The following is a 22,209-nucleotide window of genomic DNA, read 5'->3' as shown; positions in this document are numbered from 1 at the left end:
TCCAGCTCCTCGACCCACTTCCCTTTACTCTGATTTAGCCGCTTCTTGATTCCGTCGCAGATTGATCTGTTTGCCAACTCCACCTGCCCATTCACCTGCGGGTGGGCCACAGACACGAAGCGCTGGGTGATGTCCATTCGGTCACAAAAATCAGCAATCCTCTGCCCGGTGAACTGGGTTCCGTTGTCTGAGACGATGATTCTGGGGACTCCATATCGGCAGCAGATGTTTCGCCAGATAAACCGCTCCACTGTGACCTCGTCGATCTTTGCAACAGCCTCAGCTTCCACCCACTTCAAAAAGTAGTCCACTGCTACAATGAGAAAACACTTGCCTCCGGGTGCTGTCGGCAACTTCCCAACGATGTCTACGCCTCATTTATCGAATGGGCATGCAGCGTACATGACCCCCATGGTTTCTCCTGGGACGTGGATTCTCCCAGCATGTCTCTGACAAGCCTCGCATTTGCGGACGAATTCCCTGGCGTCCTTGTTGACGTTTGGCCAATAAAACCCTACCCGAATGATTTTTCGTACAAGATCCCTGAATCCCGTGTGCGCACCACAGCAACCTGCATGAATTTCTTTTAGAGCAAAGTCAGCTTCATCAGGAGATAAGCATTTTAATAAGGGGTGGGTAAAAGACCGCTTGTAGAGTTGGTCATTGATTAAGCAATAATTCTCGTATCGAGCCCTCTGATTGGATTCTTTATTCAGCCGCTCCCCTGTCTTGAGGAAATGTATAATTGGGGCCCGTCAATCATCCTGAATTTCTACTGAGAAAACCTGTGAAGTCCCCATTTCTCTGGTATCGCAGAGCAGCGTAATCTCATCATTCCAAGTCTGTTCCACTGCGCTGGCCATTCGCGCTAGTAAATCTGCCTTTGTATTTTCTTCCCGGGAAATCTGTTCGATTTTGAACTCCAAGAACTTTTGTTTCATTTCATTGATCTTGCAGTGGTATGCTTTCATCCGGTGTTCTTTAATGTGATAACCCCCTGAGAATTGTTGAGCTACCAATTGAGAATCTGTTCTGATGATAACACACTCAGCCCGCAATTCTGACAAGATGTGAGCTCCTCTGACCACGGCCACGTATTCGGCCTCATTGTTGGACATTCGGCAAGTGAATTTGATAGCAAACTGATATACCCCAGAGCTTGGAGAGACGATGTACACCCCAATTCCTGCACCCTTCTTTTGTGACTGACCCATCCACGAAAGCAATCCAAAATTCTTACACCGGGTGGCGAGTAGTTTCTTGAATGAAGTCTGCCAGAGCTTGTGCTTTTATGGCCATTCTTGGTTCATACTCCACATCATACTCCCCTAGTTCCACGGCCCACTTGACCATTCTCCCTGATAAATCCGGTCTCCCTAGCACCTGTCTAAAGGGCAAAGCAGTGCGCACCACAACCCGATGTGATAGAAAGTAAGGTCTCAGCTTCCGTGCCGTGACCATGACTGCCGAGAGCAGCCTTCTCAATTTCTGAATAATTCAACTCAGGGCCCTGAATGAACCTGCTGACGAAGTAAATTGGCCTTGGTGACTCCCCTCATTCCCTGATAAAGTACTGAGCTGACTGACTCCTCTCCCACCGCTATGTATAAGTACAATGTCTCTCCCGGGACTGGCTTGGTCAGAGTTGGGAGCTCCGCCAAGTAAGCCTTGAGATCTTCAAAAGCTGTTCGACATTCCGCCGTCCACTAAAGTTTAGTCCCCTTCCTTAAGATTTTGAAAAATGGTAAACTCCGTTCCGCTGACCGTGAGATGAACCTGCTCAGAGCAGTGATTCGCCCGTTCAGAGTCAGTACTTCCCTGATTCTCTGGGTGGTGTCATATCCATGATGGCTTTGACCTTATCTGTGTTGACTTCGATTCCCGCGGGAGTGACTTTGTATCCCAGGAATTTTCCCGTAGTGACCCCGAAGGTACATTTCACTGGGTTGAGCATGAGCCGGTGATTCCTGATCACCGTAAAAACCTCTTCCAGGTCAGAGACATGGTCCTCCGCTTTGACGCTGCGCACGAGCATATCATCAACATATACCGATATGTTTTTGGAGAGTTGTTTCTTGAAAATTTTGTCCATCATCCGTTGGTACGTTGCCCCCGCATTTTTCAAACCGAACGGCATGCTCCTCCAACCGAAAACCCCACAGCAAAAGGCAAAAGCTGTTTTAGCAATGTCCCCTTTGTTCATTTTCACCTGGTGATATCCCTGGTACGCATCCATCATGGATAATAACGCACAACCCGATGTAGAATCTACAAGCTGGTCAATCCTCGACAGAGGATAGTGGTCCTTGGGGAAGGCTGCGTTGAGATCCCTGTAATCTACACACATACGCCAGGTATTTGTTTTCTTTGCCACCATCACGACATTCGATATCCATTCTGGATACTGTACTTCTTCGATATGGCCCGCATCCAGCAGCCCTTGGACTTGTTCCCTGATCGTGGCATCTTTCTCAGCACCGAAAGGCCTTGTTCTTTGCTTCACTGGTTTGATCTTAGGATCCACGTTGAGGCAATGTTCCGCCAACCTTCTGTCTATTCCCTTCAGATCGGCCGTGCTGAAGGCAAATACGTCCGCATTTCTGCGGAGGCATCTGACCTAGCTCCTCTCTGACTTGGTCGTTTATGGAAGACCCAATCTTGGTCTGAAAACCTTCCCGCCCAGGAAATAATTCTATCATGTTACATACATCGCTGGTAGAGACCAGGGCGGCCTTATCTGTACTATCCCGATCCTCTAACAATTCTGCCAACTCTTGTCGCTCCTCTACCGGAGCAGTGATTTCGCCCACCTTTCTCTTTCGGGTATTCAGCCCTTCTGTTATTCTTTCCCTTTTCTGCCCTGAAGAGTGTGTAAGCATCTGCACATGGCATGCTTTCGACATTTTCTGGTCGCCCCATACTTCTCCCACTCTTCCCCCTCCGATGGGGAATTTCATTTTTAGATGGAACATGGAAATGATTGCTCTGAACATCGTTAAGGCAGGACGGCCAAGTATCACATTGTAGGATGGTTTCGGCATGTCCACTACCAGGAATTGTATTACCCTGGTCTTGCTGGCATCCGCATTGCCAAGACTTAACAACAACTCCACAAAACCTATTGGCATGACCATTTCTCCCCCAAACCCGAATAATGGGGCATTTGTTGGTTCAATGTGGGCTTCGACTCCCATGTTCTAGAGGCACTCTAGATATAAAATATTCACTGCACTGCCCGAGTCTACGAAGATGCGATGAACAATGTAACCGGCTATGTCTGCCGTGATAACCAGCGCATCGTCATGCGGATACATAAGCGTTCTCAGGTCCTCTGCCCCGAAGCTTGATGACCGGTTCCTCCGCCGCGCCCGTAATCTCCATCACTTGCTTGGAATAATACCCTGATTTCGCTGCTCGTACAATCTGTTTCTTGGCCCTGTTGGATGTGGGTGTCCCATTTTCCCCAAAGATCATGTGTACTTCTCTTCGGTACGGGAAGGGAGGTACCCAACCCTCTGCTCCTCCTCTACGGTTATCCCAATTTTCCTCTGGCCTTCGGTCCCGGTTATTCCCCTGGTCCTGTCGGGGCTCATTTCTCTACTCTGGCCTCGGACCCTGGCCCTCATTCCCCCGGGCTATGAACTGATCCAGATTCCCCTGGCGTACCAAGAGCTCCAGTTGATGCTTAAGGTGTCCATAGTGCTTAGTGAAGTGTCCATAAGAATTGTGGTACTCACACAATTTATTATTAGGGCCCTACTGTGGCTGCCCATCCCTTGTAAGTCCCCGGCGCTCTAAAGAATGGCTGATTTTTGATAAGGTGAAAGATCTCTTCTTGCAGTTTGTTCAATGGGGTATACTCGTCAAAACGGTTGACCTCATTCACAGTGCGCTATTGGCGCGGTGGTCCCTCTGCTTGGGGAGGAGGTACCCTTGGAGGCAATCCTCTGAAGGGCGCCCGGTCTTGGTGCCCGTTGTTCCGCTCTGGTGCTTCCTCGGTCCTCTTGGCCTTATGCTTGTCATTTTCAGCTTTTCGTGTCCATCCTGGCATCCTCCAACTGCAAATATCCCGGCAGTCTAGCCATGATATCGTCAAAATCCCTTGCCGGTCTGATTTGTAACTCATCAAAGAAGAGTCCCGGTTTTAACCCTCTAACATAAGCACAATTTTTAATCTGTGACTCCGCCTCTGACACTTCCAGAGCAGCGAGGTTGAACCTGGCAGTATACTCCCGTAATGTTTCATTTTGATCTTGCTTTATGTCCATCAAAGAAAGAGCTGACTTCCCAACCCTCCGCGAGCTCGCGAACTGCCTTAAGAAACGCGTCTGTAAATCCTCAAAAGAGTGAATAGTATTTGGGGCGAGTGTCCCAAACCACAGCTGGGCAGGTCCAGTTAATGTGGTGGAAAATATTCGGCATTTGATGCCCTCCGAGTACATGTGGAGAGTAACCAATCCCTCAAACCGGTTGAGGTGTACCTCTGCGTCGGTGGTACCATCGTAATCCAAAGAGATAGGTTTGTAACTCCTTGACAGAGTATCCGCTAAAATGTCCGCGGAAAAGGGGCTCCGGCTGACAGTAGTGGGGACCTTCGACGTTCTGGCCCGCTTATCGTCCTTGTTCCTTCCATGCTCCCTTCTGTCCTTTGGTGAGTCATGAGCGTGGCGCTTGTGGACCCTGTGGTCTTGCCTCTCAGAGGAGTACTCCTAGTCTCGTCCCTCTGGCCTTTCGGGTTTGAAGCGACTTCTCTGACCGGTGCGACTTCTCTGACCGGTGCGATCTCTCTGACCTCTGTACCCTGTCATTCCTCTGAGATTTCTCCCTCAAACTGTCCTCCAGATTTCTGAGTTGATGTTTCAGCTGTGACACTTGATTCTTCATTTTTGCGGTCTCCCTTGGTCTTTCCTCCTCAAACATAGGAGTGATAGAGTGGCTGTCAGATTCATCGACCCCTCTCCCTTCTGACGATGCTATTGAGCTGGACTCGGCTCTCCTCTGGCCTTCTCTCCAGTTCCCTCTCAGCGGGGCCCTTTGGTGTTTCTTTAGGCAGCATAGCCTGCTTGTTGACGAGTGGATCGTTCACCTCCAGAGCAGTGGGAGGCGGGGCTTCAGTGCCCTGTGGGTTGATCATACCTATTGGGGGAGTTGTAGCGGGAACGGTGGACAACAGGGGAGTCCCCATCGCCTATCGCACAGCAGCGTAGTTGAGCAGAGCCATCATCTGCTCTATCAATACGAAGTTCAGCGGTACACCACCAGATGTGGGGACCAAGCTTGGCATGTCGGAACCCGGGGTCACCAGAGCAGATTTCTCGGTGTTAACATTCTGACTCGTCAGCGGGGTAGCGGAGACGGCGTGAAAACTCGACGGCGCGGTGAAGACGGTGCTAGCTTGCAGACCGTTAAACAGCGAGGTAGGAACCTCAGTGGTATGAGCAGCGGAGCTAAGGATAACGTTGTCAAACTCCTTCTCAAGAGTGCGGTGAGCATCCGAAGAACCCATAGTACCTACACAGAAAAAATGTGAGAAAATATTTCGAGAAAGAGAAACAGATCAGACCGTTCGTTATGAGAGAAACACGGAATATAGAATGCCCTGATCACTGGCACGAAAGCCATAAGAAGATCCCATGAGAAACACCCCCGTGTACTGGGAAATAAACCCAGGACACGGTTTAAAACGTAAGCAGAGAGAACGATGGAGATTTCCCATAGATTCGGAGTCAAACTCGTGAGAGGGAACGCATTATCCGGCAAAATAATCGTGAAAGCCCAAAAAACACAAAAACAGAGCACCAATCAACAGATCGTTAGAGAAATACATTAGATTCGTAAGAAAAATGTAAATTATGCGAGAAAACATTATCACCATACGCAAATATCATGATTACAGTAAGATAATCACAAATGAACACCCAATCCTTAATTTCGCCACCTTTCCGACATGCAGAAGTAAGGAAAAATGTAAAAAATCGCAGATCTTAAATATTCGTAGATAGATCAACATGAACACCACGATTATCAGTTCAAATTCACTTGGGTATTTGAATTATTGGCTCAATTAGGGGCCTGCGCACGCAAATTCGGTCATAATTACGGATCTGCATGCGCAGGCGGTCGAAACTCACGTCCTAGCCCTAGATTTTCCCATAGACGGCGCCAGCTGGTGAATTAGATTCGAACGGATATGGATTTAATCGGATGATTTATTGTTGGATTTCGAATTATACCTAGTGTTGTTTGGAAAAACGAGAGAGAAAAGCAAAGTTGAGAGCACTAGAATCCGGTTGCTGTTGTAGTGCAAGTGAAGTAAGCGTAAGTCTACAGGGTACATGCTCATGGCTATTTATAGATTACACGCTAAGGGCAAAATAGTAAATTCAATGCTAAAACATGCGTCTCGCATGGTCGAGGGCATAGTAGTAAATTTGCCCCCAAGCGAGAGACTTCTCCGCTCTTTTGGTGATTTCTCTGACATAAACCATTTCTCTGGTGAAGACTGTTCCTCTGACAAGGCCCGTTCCTCTGACCAAGACCGTTTCTCTGACGGCATCCGTTCCTCTGGTGATGTCCGTTTCCTTGATAAAGGTCATTCCTCTGCTCTGCATATATTACTCCTCATCAATCCTGATTGCCTCCAGCATGGAGCATATAGGAAGGCGTCTGGCCCACAACAAACGGGCATTCAAAGCCTCAGTAGCATTAGATGTAAGAAAACTATAACGGGTCACCGGACATTGTGATCGTGCCCACTTCTCAGGGCCAACGCGCATCAACTTCCCGTACGCCGCTGGCTTCAATTGAGCCATAGCCGACATTGCACGTGAAAATTCTGAGTGCTCGTAGGCCGTATGCAGCCTAGCGAAAAAGCTCAGCAACAAGCTTGCCCGCAGACCCTTAATTTTGTTCTCCAAGTGGTAGCAGCAAAGACCGTGAGTAGCATTTGGTAACTCGCTCTTCACAGCATTTGCAATGGAAACATGCGCATCAGAGACAACTAGTAAGTTGGCGGGCTGACCGACAGCTTGTCTCACATGTGACAGAAACCACTTCCATGACTCATCATTCTCGATAGGCCCGACACCAAATGCCAACAGAAAAACTTGCTCGTTTCCGTCTTTTATCACGGCGACGAACAAAATACCATTGTTCTTCCCCTTCAAGTGTGTACCGTCGACCACAATCACTGGTCGAAGAGAAAAGTAGAAAGGTGAGATGGAAGCCGCAAAAGCAACAAATAGATGTTTGAACCGGTTGTTTTCGTCTACTTCCAAACCCATCAAGGTGCCTGGATTCGCTTGCCTTAGGGCATACAAATATTTTGGCAGAAGAAGGAACGAATCATCAATTCGACCGTATATATTCTCTAAGCTGAGATTTCTTACACGCAGCGCGACATCATATTTGATTCTGACACCAACACGTAACAACTCCGCCATAATAGATTTCGGCTTAATGACCTCTCCATCATCGCGTATTCTTTTTTCCACATAAGCTGCAACCACATTCGTGTGTACCTTTATTCGTTTCAAAATGCCCAATTCCCTCTTCGCAAGAATGCTCTTTAAACTTATGCACTCCCCACATCCCTCCGCCGTGACAAGATGCACGCACATCGAACATTGCACTTATCAGAATGCTTGCACTTGTAATAGAGGCGTCCCTTAGGGCATACAAATATTTTGGCAGAAGAATGAACGAATCATCAATTCGATCGTATATCTTCTCTAAGATGAGATTTCTTACACGCAGCGCTGACATCATATTTGATTCTGACACCAACACGTAACAACTCCGCCATAATAGATTTCGGCTTAATGACCTCTCCATCATCGCGTATTCTTTTTTCCACATAAGCTGCAACCACATTCGTGTGTACCTTTATTCGTTTCAAAATGCCCTAATTTCCCTTCGCAAGAATGCTCTTTAAACTTATGCACTCCCCACATCCCTCTGCCGTGACAAGATGCACGCACATCGAACTTGCACTTATCAGAGTACTTGCACTTGTAATAGTGGTGTCCCTGATCTGAGCGACCAACTTTTGCCTCAGCCCTTGCTTCATATTCCACAAGCCAACAGCAAGGACCAATTCTTCTTTACTGTTGTAAAAATAATTCTTCCCCGGATCAGCAACTCTGGACAGGTCACTCTCGCGAGCAACGAGCGAAGCCGTGGCATCCACTGGAATCAACTGAACTATCCAATTAGATAGATCAGCGGTCGAGTCTGTCGGATTTCCGTGACGGGTTCTACTTTGTCGGATCCAACCTGCTCGCTCGGTCGCCGTGAACTCTATCAGATTATCGTCTAATAAATCCTCAGAGACGACAGAATCTGTACCCGACTCGTTCGTTGGATCGTATTATTCGTCTTCTTTATCAGAATCGTCATCAGGTTCTTCAGCTCGTCTTCAGGTTGTACAGGCTTCATTCGTCCGCACCTGGTTGAATCTCCCGCATATTTCATTCAGGCTTTCCGTTTGATTCCATGCGGATTCGTCCAACGGTTGCCCATCCCATGAAAAGTATTGTGTTGGAGGCGCGCTCTCGCGACCATGATACGTCGTCTCATACTGACTAGATTGTACTTTATCTCCGTATCCCGAAGCCTGGGCAAAATCAAAAGTAGGGATGTACGCTTCTTCGACCGGGTCGTTGTTGTGCTCAATGTACACCATAGGATATTCGGCAGTTGCCAACAAGCCTTGTACATCATCGTCGTCAGTCAAGCCACATTTCGTCTCCCTTCCAAATCGATTGGTCGCCATAATATTGTTGATGTTGTATATCAAGCTCGCAACAGTTTCATTGGCGAGGGGAAGGACCTCCGTAGCCCCGCCAACATAGTATATACCATCGACGACTCCGTTGTATCTCACATATATGTATCTCACGAATTCCATCTGTAAAACCACATAAAATATAGTATTAAAATACGCTTAAAAAAGTAAAAACATCACAATAAGCACGAAAAATGAAGTAGCCGCCAGAATCTCGTTAGCCGTTGGCATTAGCCGCTGACCTTGTGGGGTCGGCGGCTAGTGTCGTCGGCTAACGAGATTCTGACGGCTACTTCATTTTTTGTGTTCAAAACATTCAATTCGATTAGAAACAAGTCTAATATCTTCCTAAAATGCTTGTAAATTTCAGATAATAACTAAATTCATTAAAATAACGTAAAACATGCTCTCAATGTTAAAAACAACATACGATTAAACATGCAAACTATAATTTATACGAAGAATACAGGAGAATCACCTTTTCAGACTGAAATTCAACACAAATTGCATGCTCTCGCACAAAACCACTCAAATCTTTAGGGTATCTATTCTTAAATTTCTTTTCTGAAATTCAGGCTGAGTATTTCAATTTGTGTTTTGCTCATTCACAAATGCAGCCTTATAAGGACTAAACTTGATTCCTTAGTACAAGTTCACGTGAAGTGTATTGTTCATTCAGTACAATTCAATTCAATCCATTATTTCATGTGTAATGAATGCATGCATAAAATGAGTATTAATGCCTCAGTATAACCAAAATTTTTGCAGAGTCACCTTCTCAGTATGTACTTTTTTTACTAAAAAATTAACAAAAAAATAACAAATACAAAATAAGGATGTGTATGTTACATTGAAACATTCATAACAAGCCGAAAAATTAAAAAATTATACATATTTTGACACAAAACAATATTTCCTGCCTAACAGACCCAATAGCCGCCAGAAAAACGTTCAACGATCCACTAGCCGCCCTCTTTTTTTTTTCACGCGGCTACTGATGCCGAAAAACAGTTTTCTGGCGGCTACTTTACTTTTTAGCTATAGAATATTATTTCATTTCCGAATATATGAATTTCCAAATTGTTAATCGATAATTTCTTATTATTTTATGTGCAAGTCTATTATTTTATGTGCAATCAAATCATGCATAAAGTGAGTGTTATTACCCCCCCCCCCACTATAATCCACATTTGCCAGATTCACTATCTCTCATATTTCTCATCCATGTGTACTTCTTGTACTGTAAAAAAATTAAATTTAAAATTAAATAGAAATCTAAAAATACGGTACATATGTTATAATAAAAATTCACGAAGGATACAAATTCACAATTATGTTAATTATGAACAAAAAAATAATTAAGGAGCGAATAACCCTAGTAGCCGCTAGAAATTCGTAGCCGGCGAACAGTAGCCGCCGGTCAAAAATGTAAGCGGCTACTGCTGCCGGCTAGGAATTTCTGGCGGCTACGTGGGTCATTTGTTTCAAAAACAAATTGCTTAATAGTACACATAATCGTGAATTTTGTGGCCTTCGTATTAATGTTTTTAACACACAAACGTTCTCTAATTTATTCAAAATTTTCAAACCTACCCACCCTTATAATGCAGGAAAGTGACGTGAGTTGGCATTTATTGTCTCTTTCTCACATTTTGTACCAATTTTAACTACCCATCTTACACAATTGCCATGATCACCATCAACTTTTACACAAAAAACCAAGCAAGCCATCACCATCAATATTGATTTCCGGTACTTTTACAAGAGGGTGAGTATTTTTCATAGACACATTATAAGGGTGGGTAGATTCCCTTATTGACACATTTATTTAACCAACAAACAAACTTTGGTTCCAAGTAAAACCTAGATGCCGGTCCATATCTAATGACTTGTCCACCGAGCATAGATTGTATCTATAAATAGGAGTTAAGCATTCTACATTGGGCACAGTTCAATCACGAAGAAACACAAGTGCAGGAGATCAAAGCTATTGTTTCAACATTTACCTCGACATCTAGTTTAATCACACGTTGAGTGGGAGACTCGTGTGTCTAACATAACTTGAGTGGTATACTCGTATGTTAGAGTTAGTAGGTTTGTATGTTTGTGATTCATAGATTAGCTTCGTTACAAGTCTAGTTGTTGCTAACATTGTTGATAGGATTAGAAGGGATTTTTTTTTTGTTATCAATTCCATTCAATATAAGATAGATTCTATTGAGTGGATACACGTATCTGGGATTTTTATCTAAACACACAACTGCAATTAATTAACATTGTAGCATAAAATTAATTCATTGTGCGTACTTTACATTTTCGCTGCATTTATGCTTTTCTACATATTGTTGGGTAAATTGTTCTATCAATTTATCCAACATATCTGAGTTTGTGAAAGCAACAAACTTTCATTATGGTTGCGAAAAATCATATGAGAATCAATTTTTAAATACCAAATCATAAAATACATAAGTTATATAGTCTCTTTATTAAAAAAAAATAAAAAAAAAATTGTTTTCGGTACCGTTTTGATATAAAATATTAAAATACCCTATAAAGTTGGTGATGTTAACTCATTTCTTTTTTTTTTCGTCCAAAATAAACAACAGAAAATAAATAATTTTTTTTTGAAAGTACAGAAAATAAATAAATTAAATGGTAAAGATTTGAAATCAAAATCAAATCTCATGCATTCAATTTTTTATTTTATTCTTTTGTGTCAAGCTACTTTATTCAAGTTTTTGTAAAACAAGTTGTTTGCTCTCATTAATATCCTACAACAACTAAAATTAACTACACCTTGTAACAAACATAAGAGAAAAGAATCTGAGATTGTAAAATCTCAAAACTCAAATGGGTCTTCAAAAATCCCACGAGAATTTGAAATAGTAAGGGTTGAAGTTGAAATGCGTTCATGTTTATGGGTTAATATAAAAGGTATGTAGCTGAATTTTAACCTCTAAAAATCTTTTTTACACTGATTTTTTTTTAAATACGATCATGTTTTATTGCACACGAATGGCAACACTGTGGGCATGAATCGTGGGCATATCATGTCAAGAATTGTGAGTACAATAGCTCCCCACGATTATAAACATTGTGTGCATAGATCGTGTCGAAGGCAGGGATGCCCTAGAATCACCATCGATTGTTTTATCGATAGTTTTTACTTTTGTTAATTATTTCAAATGTTGTGGCAGCGTGTTATGATACATCACGGTTTTGCCGATAATTTTTACTAGAAATCAGGAAATAAATCAAAAACATAATAAAGAAGAAAGCAATAAAAATAATTGAAATAGATAAAATCCGAAAAGAAATCTGAATGACAGCTTGAATCTTAAAATCTTGCAAAAAAAAGAAATTTAATCTATGAAAGCTATAAATTCTAATCTAAAACTAAAAAAATATGAAAAGAGGTGAAGAGAGGTGTATAGAGGTGAAGAGAGATTTCTAATAGGTCAAGAAAATGACCTATATATAGACACATGGGATAAATACAGTACAAAACTCGAAAACACTGATAAAAATTCACAAAAACGAGAACAAAACATCGTATCTGGAGACCTGGCCGCAACTAACACGCTGCAATTGTAGCATATATATAACGATCGAGTATCGTATCTACAGATACTGATAGACAAAAATACTCTAAATAATCCTAATAATTCTCAAGTAATATTCAGGCAAAATAAAAAATCTAAGATGGAGAATAAAAAAACTATGCTCAAATAAAATAATAAAATAAATAAATAACTCAGATAAATAAAATACTGACCCTAGGGATATAATTTTGTTAATCAAATTTACACGTTGATGTCTGGGTCGTCGCCATTCTGCTGTTGCGCGCGACCTCCTTGTTTCGGCCATAACTCTTTCGTACGAGCTATAATTTGCGATCCGTTTACGCCCACGAACTCGTATCGAGATGATCTACAACTTTTGTTAAGACCACTCGTCCAAATTCAAACTCAATATTTCTGTAAAATTCATCAAAATACGAGCAAGTATCATATTTACAAGATAAAGTAATTTAAGAACAAAACAATCATCAAACACCCAATTTCCTATAAAATTGACATCACAAAAACATTAAAAACAATAGAAAAGTAAGTGTTATCAAATGTCCCCATATTTTTTATATTCTTATTTATCTAAATTCTCAATTTAATCTCTTTATATTTTTATATTTAAATCAAAATATTGATTAGGAAAATTGTATAATTTCAGTATTTATTTAAATCGATACAAATACATATAACAAATTTCTTTATGTAATATTATATATATTGAATTAAAAGACATAAATTAAGAATTTAGAAAAAAAATGATTAGTTAACAAAAACAAACCCCTAATATTTACATTGAAAATCAAATAGGTCCCTAACATTCACTGTTGAGAGTAACTTAGTGTTCGTTTGGTTCAAGTAGAGGAATGAAAAGGGAATGAAATCAAATAAAAGAATGGAATGGTAACAATAAACATTACTTTTATTGAGTGTTTGGTTTAACAATGGAAATGAATCATTGATAAGTGATCATCTTTCTTTTGTTTCCCCTCTATTTTGAAGGGTAACAAATTAAGTGATTGAGTTACCCTCAAGTAAGGGTAATGGTTAAGTCATTATCCAAACCAAACAACAAGTAATAGATTCAATTAATTGAATCCCTTTCTAATATCTAAAAACACCCAACCAAACGTGAACTTATTTGTAAACGTTTAGTTAAGGACATATCTGTGATAATTTGTGCACGTTAAGGATCTAGTTGCAGAAAATATAATGTTAAAAATTTATTTATTTATTTGTTATAAATGTTAGAAATGTATTTATTATTTAATCTTTTTATTTATTATTATAAATACAATTAAAATAATTGCTCACCGAATTTCGATGGGTTAAACAGTAGTATATAAAATATTAGTATTTGAAATAGATTAGATGTCACAAGTTGAGCAGAAAATATTGAGTGAAGAGGTTTGGCAGATCAAAGTAACGAAAGAGAGAGGCGTTCAAATCTTGTGCCCTCTGCAATCTCTCTTCTCTCTCCTCCCTCTCCATTTATTTGTCTCTCTCTAAATGATGCTGCGTGCATATAGTTTTCCATATATAAAGAAGACAAGAGAAGAGAGATAGAGAGAGGCAGAAGAGGAAGAGAGAAAGAGAGAGGAGAGGGTAATCTTTTCCCCAAAGGAAAGATCTCTTCCTCAATCTAGTCTCATCTCTCGGAAGCTGCCCCGAGCTTCCAAGATGAACGATCTTTGGGTAAATTTCTTCTTCAATTTTGTTTTGTATTTTGATTTTATGTTTTAGGAATATGGCGGCATCATTTTCGTTCGTGTTTTGTTTCGGAGATTCTCGCATGCAAATGGAGTTTCAACCGCTAAATAAATTGTACCAGATATATTTTGCTCCTTGGAATAAATGCATGACCATAAATTGAACGAGAATGTTTTGAAATTATGTTTTGAGAGGGCTATCAATGGTCTGTTATATGTCTGTTTCAATTTGGCGGGAATCTCTCTGTTGTTGATGATGAATTTGGATTGGTGCACAAGAACTTAACGTTGAATGTGAAGCATGAAGCATTGACACGTCGATGGCTGGGGGATTTTGTGCTTTAAAATCTGGAATTTCATTTTTGTTTTATCTACTTTTTTGCTTGACAATCCATTCCATATGAGCTCAATATTTTGGTGACTTATGTAATGAAACATTTAAAAAGTTGGTATGAATTCTGTCGATGCCTTAGGTTGTAATTGGTTAGATAACATTTATATTGATCTTTTCACCCCTGATGTAAAGCATATGTTCACACTTTTTTTCCTGTTTTGGTGATGGTCTTCAAAATTTGGGGGTCACTGTGAGGGAACTCCTCAATAAACTATGAGACACTATGAGATTTATGCGCTTGCGTTGCTTAGTGATCACAGTACAATCCTCAGATTTGATTCTAGCATCTGTAGAAGTAATAAGGTTTATCAAATACTCTGTCTAATTTCCCAAATTTTGAAGATGTTGGGTATAACTTTATAAGGATTTTCCAAAGGTTTTGCTAATATTATTAGTTTGCTGCTAGCAAGAACTCATACCTGCTATTTCTCTCCCTCTCTCTTTGTGCAGGATTCTCTTTCGCTCCCTCGGGGTCTGTCAAGGAGACAGGACGACATTGAAAAAGGACCTCAGAGATCGGGAGAATTAGGGTTGAAATTCTTCTTTGAAAAGGTGAATATGACACAGCATAACATGTGTCTCTGTAGCGATTATGAACAAGAATAGTTACTTCATTGGCTCCTAAAGCTTTCCAAAGAGTTAATGCTTATCTTGTGTTACTCAAGTCGAGGCTTCGATTTGCATCATATTCTGCATTTTCCAGGTTAAAGAGATCGATGAGCCATATGAAAAACTCTCTACACTGCTGAAAAATCTTCAGGTATGAAATTTGGTCTCTTGTACTCCAGTTATCTATTCCTTCTTAAATTAATATGTTTCTCTGGAGTTTGGAGTCATTCCTTCTGTTACCGTTGTTGGCAATTGTATTTAGCACTGTTCTCCCAATCCATTCTCAATTTTTTATTTAATTATTTACATGATAATCTATATTTTAGATGAACATGTGGCATTTATCACTTAAGACCGATTTGTGGGAGCTCCTTTTTTCCTTCATTAAGCACCTCGTAAATGTTTATGGCATCAGTAACTCTGTTTTGGAATTATTTTGTGATTACTTAATTTCTTAAGTTGTAAATAAAAAGATTCTCTAGGTAGCATCTAACTCTGTCTCAATTTTCTGCAGGATGCTCATGAAGAGTCGAAGGTTGTTACAAGGGCTTCGGATATGAAAGGTATCATACGCATGATACAAAGCTGTATTGTCTATCTTTTTGCAAGGGAGACAAAACACAAGAAATTATTCACAAAAATAAGCAATTGAAGCTAGTTGATCAGCAAGTGATTTTCCGTCTCACTGAATCATGATTATCTAATTATGTTTTTCTCACCTCATTTTATGCGATCTGCAGCAATCAAGCATCGAATGGCGAAGGATGTTGATGAAGTTGGAAGAACTGCCCGTTTTATTAAATCAAAAATCGAGGAGCTTGACAGAGATGTGAGACAACATACCACATGTCATATTGAAGTCTAAGCATTTTCAGATTCCTCTTAGAGTGACATTTCTTTTGTTTTTCTATTGAACAGAACTTGGCCATTAGAAAAAAGCCTGGATGTGGACAAGGATCAGGAGTAGACAGAACAAGAACAGTGACAACAGTGTAAAATCGAACTTTCTTTCTTATATCCTGATGTTACATTTGCATGTTTTGATATTAGCACGATATTCGTAAGTAGCCTTTTGCCATCAATGTTTGATCATTTAGCTGGTTGAAAATTGAACTTCATCATTGACATGCTCTAATGAAAGCATGGGACCAGATGATTCTTTGATGATAAAACACTTAAATTCCCATCTCAACATTATCTGCATACAGGGCTTTGAAGAAGAAGTTCAAAGATAGGATGCTTGAATTTCAGGTATAGGGTAAATGCATGCTTAAAAAATGGAAGTGGGTTTGATTTCTTCCAATTTACTTTCTTTTCTTAAAATATCTCTTGAAATGTACTTCTGTAGATTTTGAAGGAGAATATACACCAAGAGCATCGCGAAGTTGTTGAGAGACGAATATTCACAGGTGAGAATACTTGTTCTGAGATGTGAACACTTCTGGTTACTTTTACAACAGAACTCTCTCTCTCTCTTTCTTCAGATCATTTAATGGTTTTCTATTTCGCATGTTTTCCTAGTCACGGGTACAAGACCTAGCAATGAGGTAGATGTTCTTTACTAGTTGTTTAAAACTTGATATTTTTTTTTTACATATCCTCCAACTAAGTATAAACCATTTCATTTCAGATAATTGATAAATTAATAGAGACCGGGGACAGTGAGCAGATCTTTCAAAAAGCAATCTGTGAACAAGGCCGAGGCCAGGTATAGTCTAATTTCAACTGCTTGTCTTCTTTTCCTCCTCTTGGCCCTTGGCTGCATTTTTCGTCATCGAATTTAATTTGGAAAATGATCTTCATTTTCTCATTTCAGATAGTGGACACTCTAGCAGAAATTCAAGAACGGCAGGATGCCGTTAGAGATATAGAAAAAAAGCTTATGGATTTGCATCAGGTATAATATAGACCAATTATCTCTCTCTCTCTCTCTCTCTCATTTGAACACGAAGCTTGTGTACAGATATTCTTGGATATGGCAGTACTTGTGGATGCTCAAGGGGACATGCTTAACAACATAGAATCACAGGTACCCAACTCAACTTCACTATACTCATTTTATTGGCTAAGGTTTCCTCATCAAACGCGACAGATGACATAATGTCATCCTCATCGTTGGGATTTGGCAGGTTCATTGCGCTGTAGACCACGTGCAGTCAGGAAATACAGCCCTGCAGAGGGCGAAGAGTTTGAAGAAGAGCTCTAGAAAATGGACGTGCATTGCAATCTTGATTTTTTTGATGGTGGTGGCGATCATCCTCATTAGCGTGCTGAAGCCCTTTCGTATCAAGAACGGTGCATAGCAGCTCTAGGCTAGAGTGATTACACAGTGTAGGAAGGCAAAGCAGTTTTTGTAGTCTGCACAATGCTTCTGCCTTAGCTTCTTCTAACATTCTTTCCATCATTTTTCTTTTTCTTCGTGCATTTTAGTCTGCACGACGTCTTGTAATCTACCATATCAGAATACTCTTAGTTGTTAGGTCTTGTAAGCTAACCAAGTTATTTATAAGACTCAGAAAAAGAAAAAATCATATCAATTTCTTTTTAACAGTCTTGAAAGAAACTATGTCAGGGCGCACTCGTTAATTCCAATAATGATTTATTATGAAATTAAAAATCCTATGTAACTACTAAATCTTTATTAGTATTAATTAATAATGAACATATTAATTAACCAGAATTTTTACCATAATCTCAAAGAAGATCTGGGGAGAAATTAGTAATTTTGAAAACAATCTTAACGGTCCAACATACCATCAATCAATGAGCATCAAGTCAACTCGTGAAAGGTCAAACATAATTATAACTTGATGAAATTCGAACGATCCATAAACACTTTCTACAAGTAGAAATTCCTAATTATGGATTTTCCTTTAAATAGGATTCAGACGCAGCTTAAAGCTACTGTAATGGTAAATTGAAAAGCTATACATAGCATAAAACTTTCTATAAATGGCAACTATACTACATGCATGTGGAACTTAATCTACAAAAAAAAAAAAAAAAAACAACTAGGATTTAACTCTTAAGGAACTTCGCCGAAGCCATAATTCATACATAACCAAGTAAAAAGCATCACAATCAACAGGAGAAACATTCCACTGAAATTGTTTCCTTACCTTCAACACATTGTTTCGTAGAATCGAATACTCTTGGACGCTTACAGCTTTGAGGATTTTCTTCAAAAGAGGGATATCTAACGTTGCAACAATGATTGAAAAACTTTTCCAGTTGAGTATATCCTGAAAAGGTAGATCATAGTGATTGGCGATTATTACAGGGACGCAACCGTAGTATAGTGCATCACCAATGCGCGCTGTGTTGACCTCGAATCCTTTCACATGAAGGCAAAATTTGCTTCCTAGAAGCTCGTCTGAGTAGGACGTGTTGAGCCGACCAAAGTGGACTAATATATCCGAATCATTTTGCCACACTTGAAGCAGCTTCTCGCGCACTGGCGAGTTTATTGATCCAGCGAAAAATGCTAATTTTGACCTGAAATTATCCAAATTAAGATAAATATGTGAAGATCTCAAGCAAATCAAGTAAGGCAGATCCAATGCAATCAATTTTTGCTAAAACAAGAAATTGCTTCATCCTTAATCTAAAGTTTCTCGTCAAATCAGACTATTTGTTGATGAAATTTTATAGCTCCAACAAAAGTAAAATCTATGCCTGTATTGTATGACAATGTCTATCTCAAAAAGGGCCATAAAACATATCGGGTTCATGAGTTCATTCCCATATATAGATCTATAGACATGCAAATAGTTCAATGCATTTCGACTAAAGAAATTTATGTTAGTAATAGCAAGATCAAACAACGTAGACCTAACAGCACACCTTTCACGTGTAAGATTTGGAGGATCGCCTTGTCTAGGCCAAATTTGTGGCAGTGATGCATCTTTGTGAGCAACATAGGAAAACACATAGTAGCTTGACGAGCACACAATTTGGATGGCATTAAACTTGACCGCTTCAGCTTTTTCCATGGCAGAACGACCAATCGAGTGGCAAGCAACATAAAAATGATCGGCACCCCCACTATGATTCCAATAAGAATACTCATGACTAATGTTGAAAACATAATCTCTGATGAAGTCTTGAATTCCATTAATACCCACACGCGGATCGTGCCTCAACCTCGCAATAGAAAAGGGTAAAAAGAACAAATCTGCTTCAGAAGGGTCCTCCGTGATGAAATGGCTACTCAAAAGAGCCTTCTTGAAGTAGCTTTCACTGGCATAGTTACCACCAGGTTCGGAACCCACGGGCAAGAGCACATTAGCGAATGGATCTTCTTGCCTGTGTGGATAGATATAAATCTTAAAGCTTCTATTCATCTCCTTGTAGTTTGCAAGGAAGACATCTCTGTCATGGAACAGCTCTTTGTCATTACCTATAACCAATCATTTAAGAGTTCAAATGTAAATGCATGAAAATTCAGAGGAATTCGTGTTAAATGCATCGGATTTAGATTGTCACCATCCAACAGGAATTCCAGTTTCAAGGCAGCAGCTCATATTCTTGAATTTTGAACAACATAACCTCAGTAAAACCAAAAAAAATACTATTTCCTTTGTTCCAACCTAATATATCTAATTAGCAATTCTCCTCTTAATCACTTCATAAGATTGTCTAAACTGTAAAGTGATGCACACAATTACAAGCTTAAACACACAATGAAACCTTGACAGATGAAAAATATGCCAAGGGCTCAATTAAACACCAGGAATAAGTCTCCCACATATTTGCAGATGAAACTCTGGCTCCATTAAAGTCATCATAAGCAGATGAAATTCTTGAAATATAATATCTCAAGGACAGACAATATGAAAAATGGAAACTTTCTTCCAATTCCAATTCCAATTCCATTATAAATGTTCCCAAATTAAGAGGATATAAAAAGGTTTGAAGAATATAGCAATTCGGCTGCACAACCGAGAACTAAAATTTGAAGTAAGCAAACTCAAGAATTCAGCAAAAGATTAAAAAATATAGCTCATGAGCTAAAGATTGGAAATTTACACTAACCATGAAGGCCCATTTGGAGTCTGAAATCAATCCGATCCTCAGCCTCTCGAATAGCTCCATCCGGTGTCTGAATTTCGGCAAAATCAGCAAATTTGAGAGGAGGAAATTGGGAAAAATTAAGTGAAGCCCCAATTTTGGGGTGGGCTAAGGGGATATGGTGGGGGTGAATGAAGAAGAGATTAGAAGTGGAGGAGATGTAGAGCAGAATGAGCAGAGAGGTGGCGAGAGCTAAGGTTGTGGGCATGTAAAAGAAGAAGGATTTGAGAGCGGGGACTGGATGGGCCGAGTCGCGGCGGCGCGTGAGGAGACTGTGGAGCACGTAGAGTGAAGACGCCGCCGCCATAGGTGGTGGTGGCGACGATGCGCAGAAACTAACTGTGAGAGAATTGGAAGTTGGAGCATTAAATGAGTGAGGACACAAACACAATACATGAATATGATGATTGATTTCTTTTCTCAATTACTTTATACCTTATTAAAAATATCTCCTGCGATTTTACTTTAATATCTAAATAAATTAAATGTTTTCTTGCCGACTAATTACTAAATTTTGTGAAACTCCTTCTGTAATAGGAAATCAAGATTAGAAACTTTAGATTTGATGGATAATTAACCAAGTTATGACTCCCCAAAGAATGGCAATTTTGGATGCAGCTTATTGATATTAACGTTTTATTACAAATAAACAGTCCAGAAATTGACAACTTTTCGACGGAGTTTTACATAAAACTGCAAATTGACGATCTCAGGATTTAAATATTGAAAACAAAAAAAGAGAGAAGAAACTTATGAAGTATAGATTCAAACTACTTGGCTCGATGGGGCAGATTCTCGAATCTTTCGACAGATTTTTACCACATTTAAACTGGTCAATGATTTGGGTAATGTAAATAGTAGAATTACTTGGAAGCATGTATAGAGTATGTTTTAACAAAATTACAAAATGTGATATAGAAAATTACTAAATGTTTCATCTCTTTATTTTGATAAAATCTAGTTAACAATTGAATCTTGGGGGTTGATTATATAATAATAGGGTATACTTATTTATTTATTTTTTTAAATTCGATTTTAGTATAATAAATGTTCATTGTGTAACAATAATTTTTACTTTTATAATATACTATCTTCGTCCTTATAAAATATTCATTTTTAAATGACACGGGTTTTATAAAATAGTTGAACGTATCGTGAATGGAGTATGGATTCCACTTTATTATGAGTGAAAATTTTATCAAAAGTAGACTGAATACATTTTATGAGGACGGACGAAAATGACAAATTGAATAAATTTTATGAGGATGGAGGGAGTATAATATTAAAATAATAAAATTAAATAATCGAAGATGATAAAACACAAGATTATGGACAAGGAATTTGAACGTAGCAGAACAACCCATTTACACATTGACGTCCAATTACAAGTAGTGCTGACAAACATGGTTTTCGTACCTCACTTTCGCATGAATTATTGTCATTTTCCCCCATGATTTGTTTGTGAATAATTGTTTGTATCTCATTGTCATGCTTTATTTAGATTTGATGCATTGTTGTAGTTTTGGATTGATTTCAAAGAAAATCAAGGATCAATTGGAGGATTGTGAGGACATGAAACTGAAGTACACCTCGAGAAGAATCCATAAGCACAAACGGCGATGGAATCGGAGCTCCGACGAAGGAGAACGGAGTCGACAAAGCCGGCTGCCCAAGGCCCCACAACCGCGACAAAGAGGCAGCAAATCGTGGTCCTAACCGCGGCCGCAGTTCACAAGCTCGCCGATCAGAAAGCCACCGCAGTTTGGGCGGCGGGCCTTCCCCATTTTTGCATAGAGTCCCTATCGCAACCACTACGTGACCGTGGAGATAAAGCTGGATTTCTCCCATGTGGGCCCCAGTCGCTATTTTTAGTCAAAAACACTTCTTTCACCTTCATTTCACATATCATTCAACACACACACCCAATTCCAACACCCCCAATCCTCCAAAACCTAACCATACCCTCCATTAATGCACCCATCTACCAATTGAAGAGCATCAAAGAGGAGTGTGAGAAGAGGATTGAAGAGTGCAAGACCTAAATAAGATTTATCATTTATATTTCTTCCTTTTTTA

The 22,209-nt window shown here is 39.8% G+C and overlaps 3 protein-coding genes across 4 annotated transcripts; 1 reads left to right on the top strand and 2 right to left on the bottom strand.

The window, feature by feature from the left end:
• Positions 1-4,025: 4,025 nt before the first annotated feature.
• LOC130998518 (uncharacterized) lies at positions 4,026-4,884 on the bottom strand. Its single transcript, XM_057923934.1, has 2 exons — positions 4,793-4,884; positions 4,026-4,680 (listed from the first exon to the last, which is right to left on the bottom strand). Exons 1-2 carry the CDS (start codon positions 4,882-4,884, stop codon positions 4,026-4,028), a joined length of 747 nt encoding a protein of 248 aa, XP_057779917.1.
• An 8,858-nt stretch (positions 4,885-13,742) lies between these two features.
• On the top strand, positions 13,743-17,611 carry LOC130999620 (syntaxin-132-like). Its single transcript, XM_057925208.1, has 13 exons — positions 13,743-14,046; positions 14,905-15,006; positions 15,158-15,214; positions 15,578-15,626; positions 15,804-15,892; positions 15,982-16,055; positions 16,272-16,314; positions 16,412-16,472; positions 16,585-16,610; positions 16,694-16,771; positions 16,880-16,960; positions 17,027-17,092; positions 17,193-17,611. Exons 1-13 carry the CDS (start codon positions 14,032-14,034, stop codon positions 17,364-17,366), a joined length of 915 nt encoding a protein of 304 aa, XP_057781191.1. The 5' UTR covers positions 13,743-14,031; the 3' UTR covers positions 17,367-17,611.
• LOC130999619 (probable glycosyltransferase At5g03795) lies at positions 17,353-20,811 on the bottom strand. 2 transcript variants are annotated; one of them, XM_057925206.1, is made up of 4 exons: positions 20,098-20,811; positions 18,907-19,462; positions 18,183-18,558; positions 17,353-17,513 (listed from the first exon to the last, which is right to left on the bottom strand). In XM_057925206.1, the coding sequence occupies exons 1-4, from the start codon at positions 20,438-20,440 to the stop codon at positions 17,490-17,492; spliced, it is 1,299 nt and encodes a 432-aa protein (XP_057781189.1). In that variant the 5' UTR covers positions 20,441-20,811; the 3' UTR covers positions 17,353-17,489. The 2 variants fall into 2 exon arrangements, with proteins under 2 accessions (XP_057781189.1, XP_057781188.1); XM_057925205.1 differs by lacking the exon at positions 17,353-17,513 and having other exon boundaries at positions 17,847-18,558; positions 20,098-20,810.
• Positions 20,812-22,209: the final 1,398 nt, after the last annotated feature.

The sequence above is a fragment of the Salvia miltiorrhiza genome, chromosome 8 (genome assembly GCF_028751815.1).
Source record: "Salvia miltiorrhiza cultivar Shanhuang (shh) chromosome 8, IMPLAD_Smil_shh, whole genome shotgun sequence".
Taxonomy (NCBI): domain Eukaryota; kingdom Viridiplantae; phylum Streptophyta; class Magnoliopsida; order Lamiales; family Lamiaceae; genus Salvia; species Salvia miltiorrhiza.
This window is presented reverse-complemented; position numbering and strand designations above follow the sequence as displayed.

What these genes read in the sequence shown, in the direction of transcription:
- LOC130998518 (XM_057923934.1), bottom strand. Translation starts at nt 4,884, where the DNA reads ATGAAGAATCAAGTGTCACAGCTGAAACATCAACTCAGAAATCTGGAG. An exon ending in AGGAATGACAGGGTACAGAG is followed by an intron (nt 4,681 to 4,792) that starts GTCAGAGAGATC and finishes GCAAGACCACAG; the next exon opens with GGTCCACAAGCGCCACGCTC.
- LOC130999620 (XM_057925208.1), top strand. An exon ending in GTACAAGACCTAGCAATGAG is followed by an intron (nt 16,611 to 16,693) that starts GTAGATGTTCTT and finishes ATTTCATTTCAG; the next exon opens with ATAATTGATAAATTAATAGA. An exon ending in AGCTTATGGATTTGCATCAG is followed by an intron (nt 16,961 to 17,026) that starts GTATAATATAGA and finishes GCTTGTGTACAG; the next exon opens with ATATTCTTGGATATGGCAGT.
- LOC130999619 (XM_057925205.1), bottom strand. Translation starts at nt 20,440, where the DNA reads ATGGCGGCGGCGTCTTCACTCTACGTGCTCCACAGTCTCCTCACGCGC. An exon ending in ACTCCAAATGGGCCTTCATG is followed by an intron (nt 19,463 to 20,097) that starts GTTAGTGTAAAT and finishes GATTGGTTATAG; the next exon opens with GTAATGACAAAGAGCTGTTC. An exon ending in CCAAATCTTACACGTGAAAG is followed by an intron (nt 18,559 to 18,906) that starts GTGTGCTGTTAG and finishes GGATAATTTCAG; the next exon opens with GTCAAAATTAGCATTTTTCG.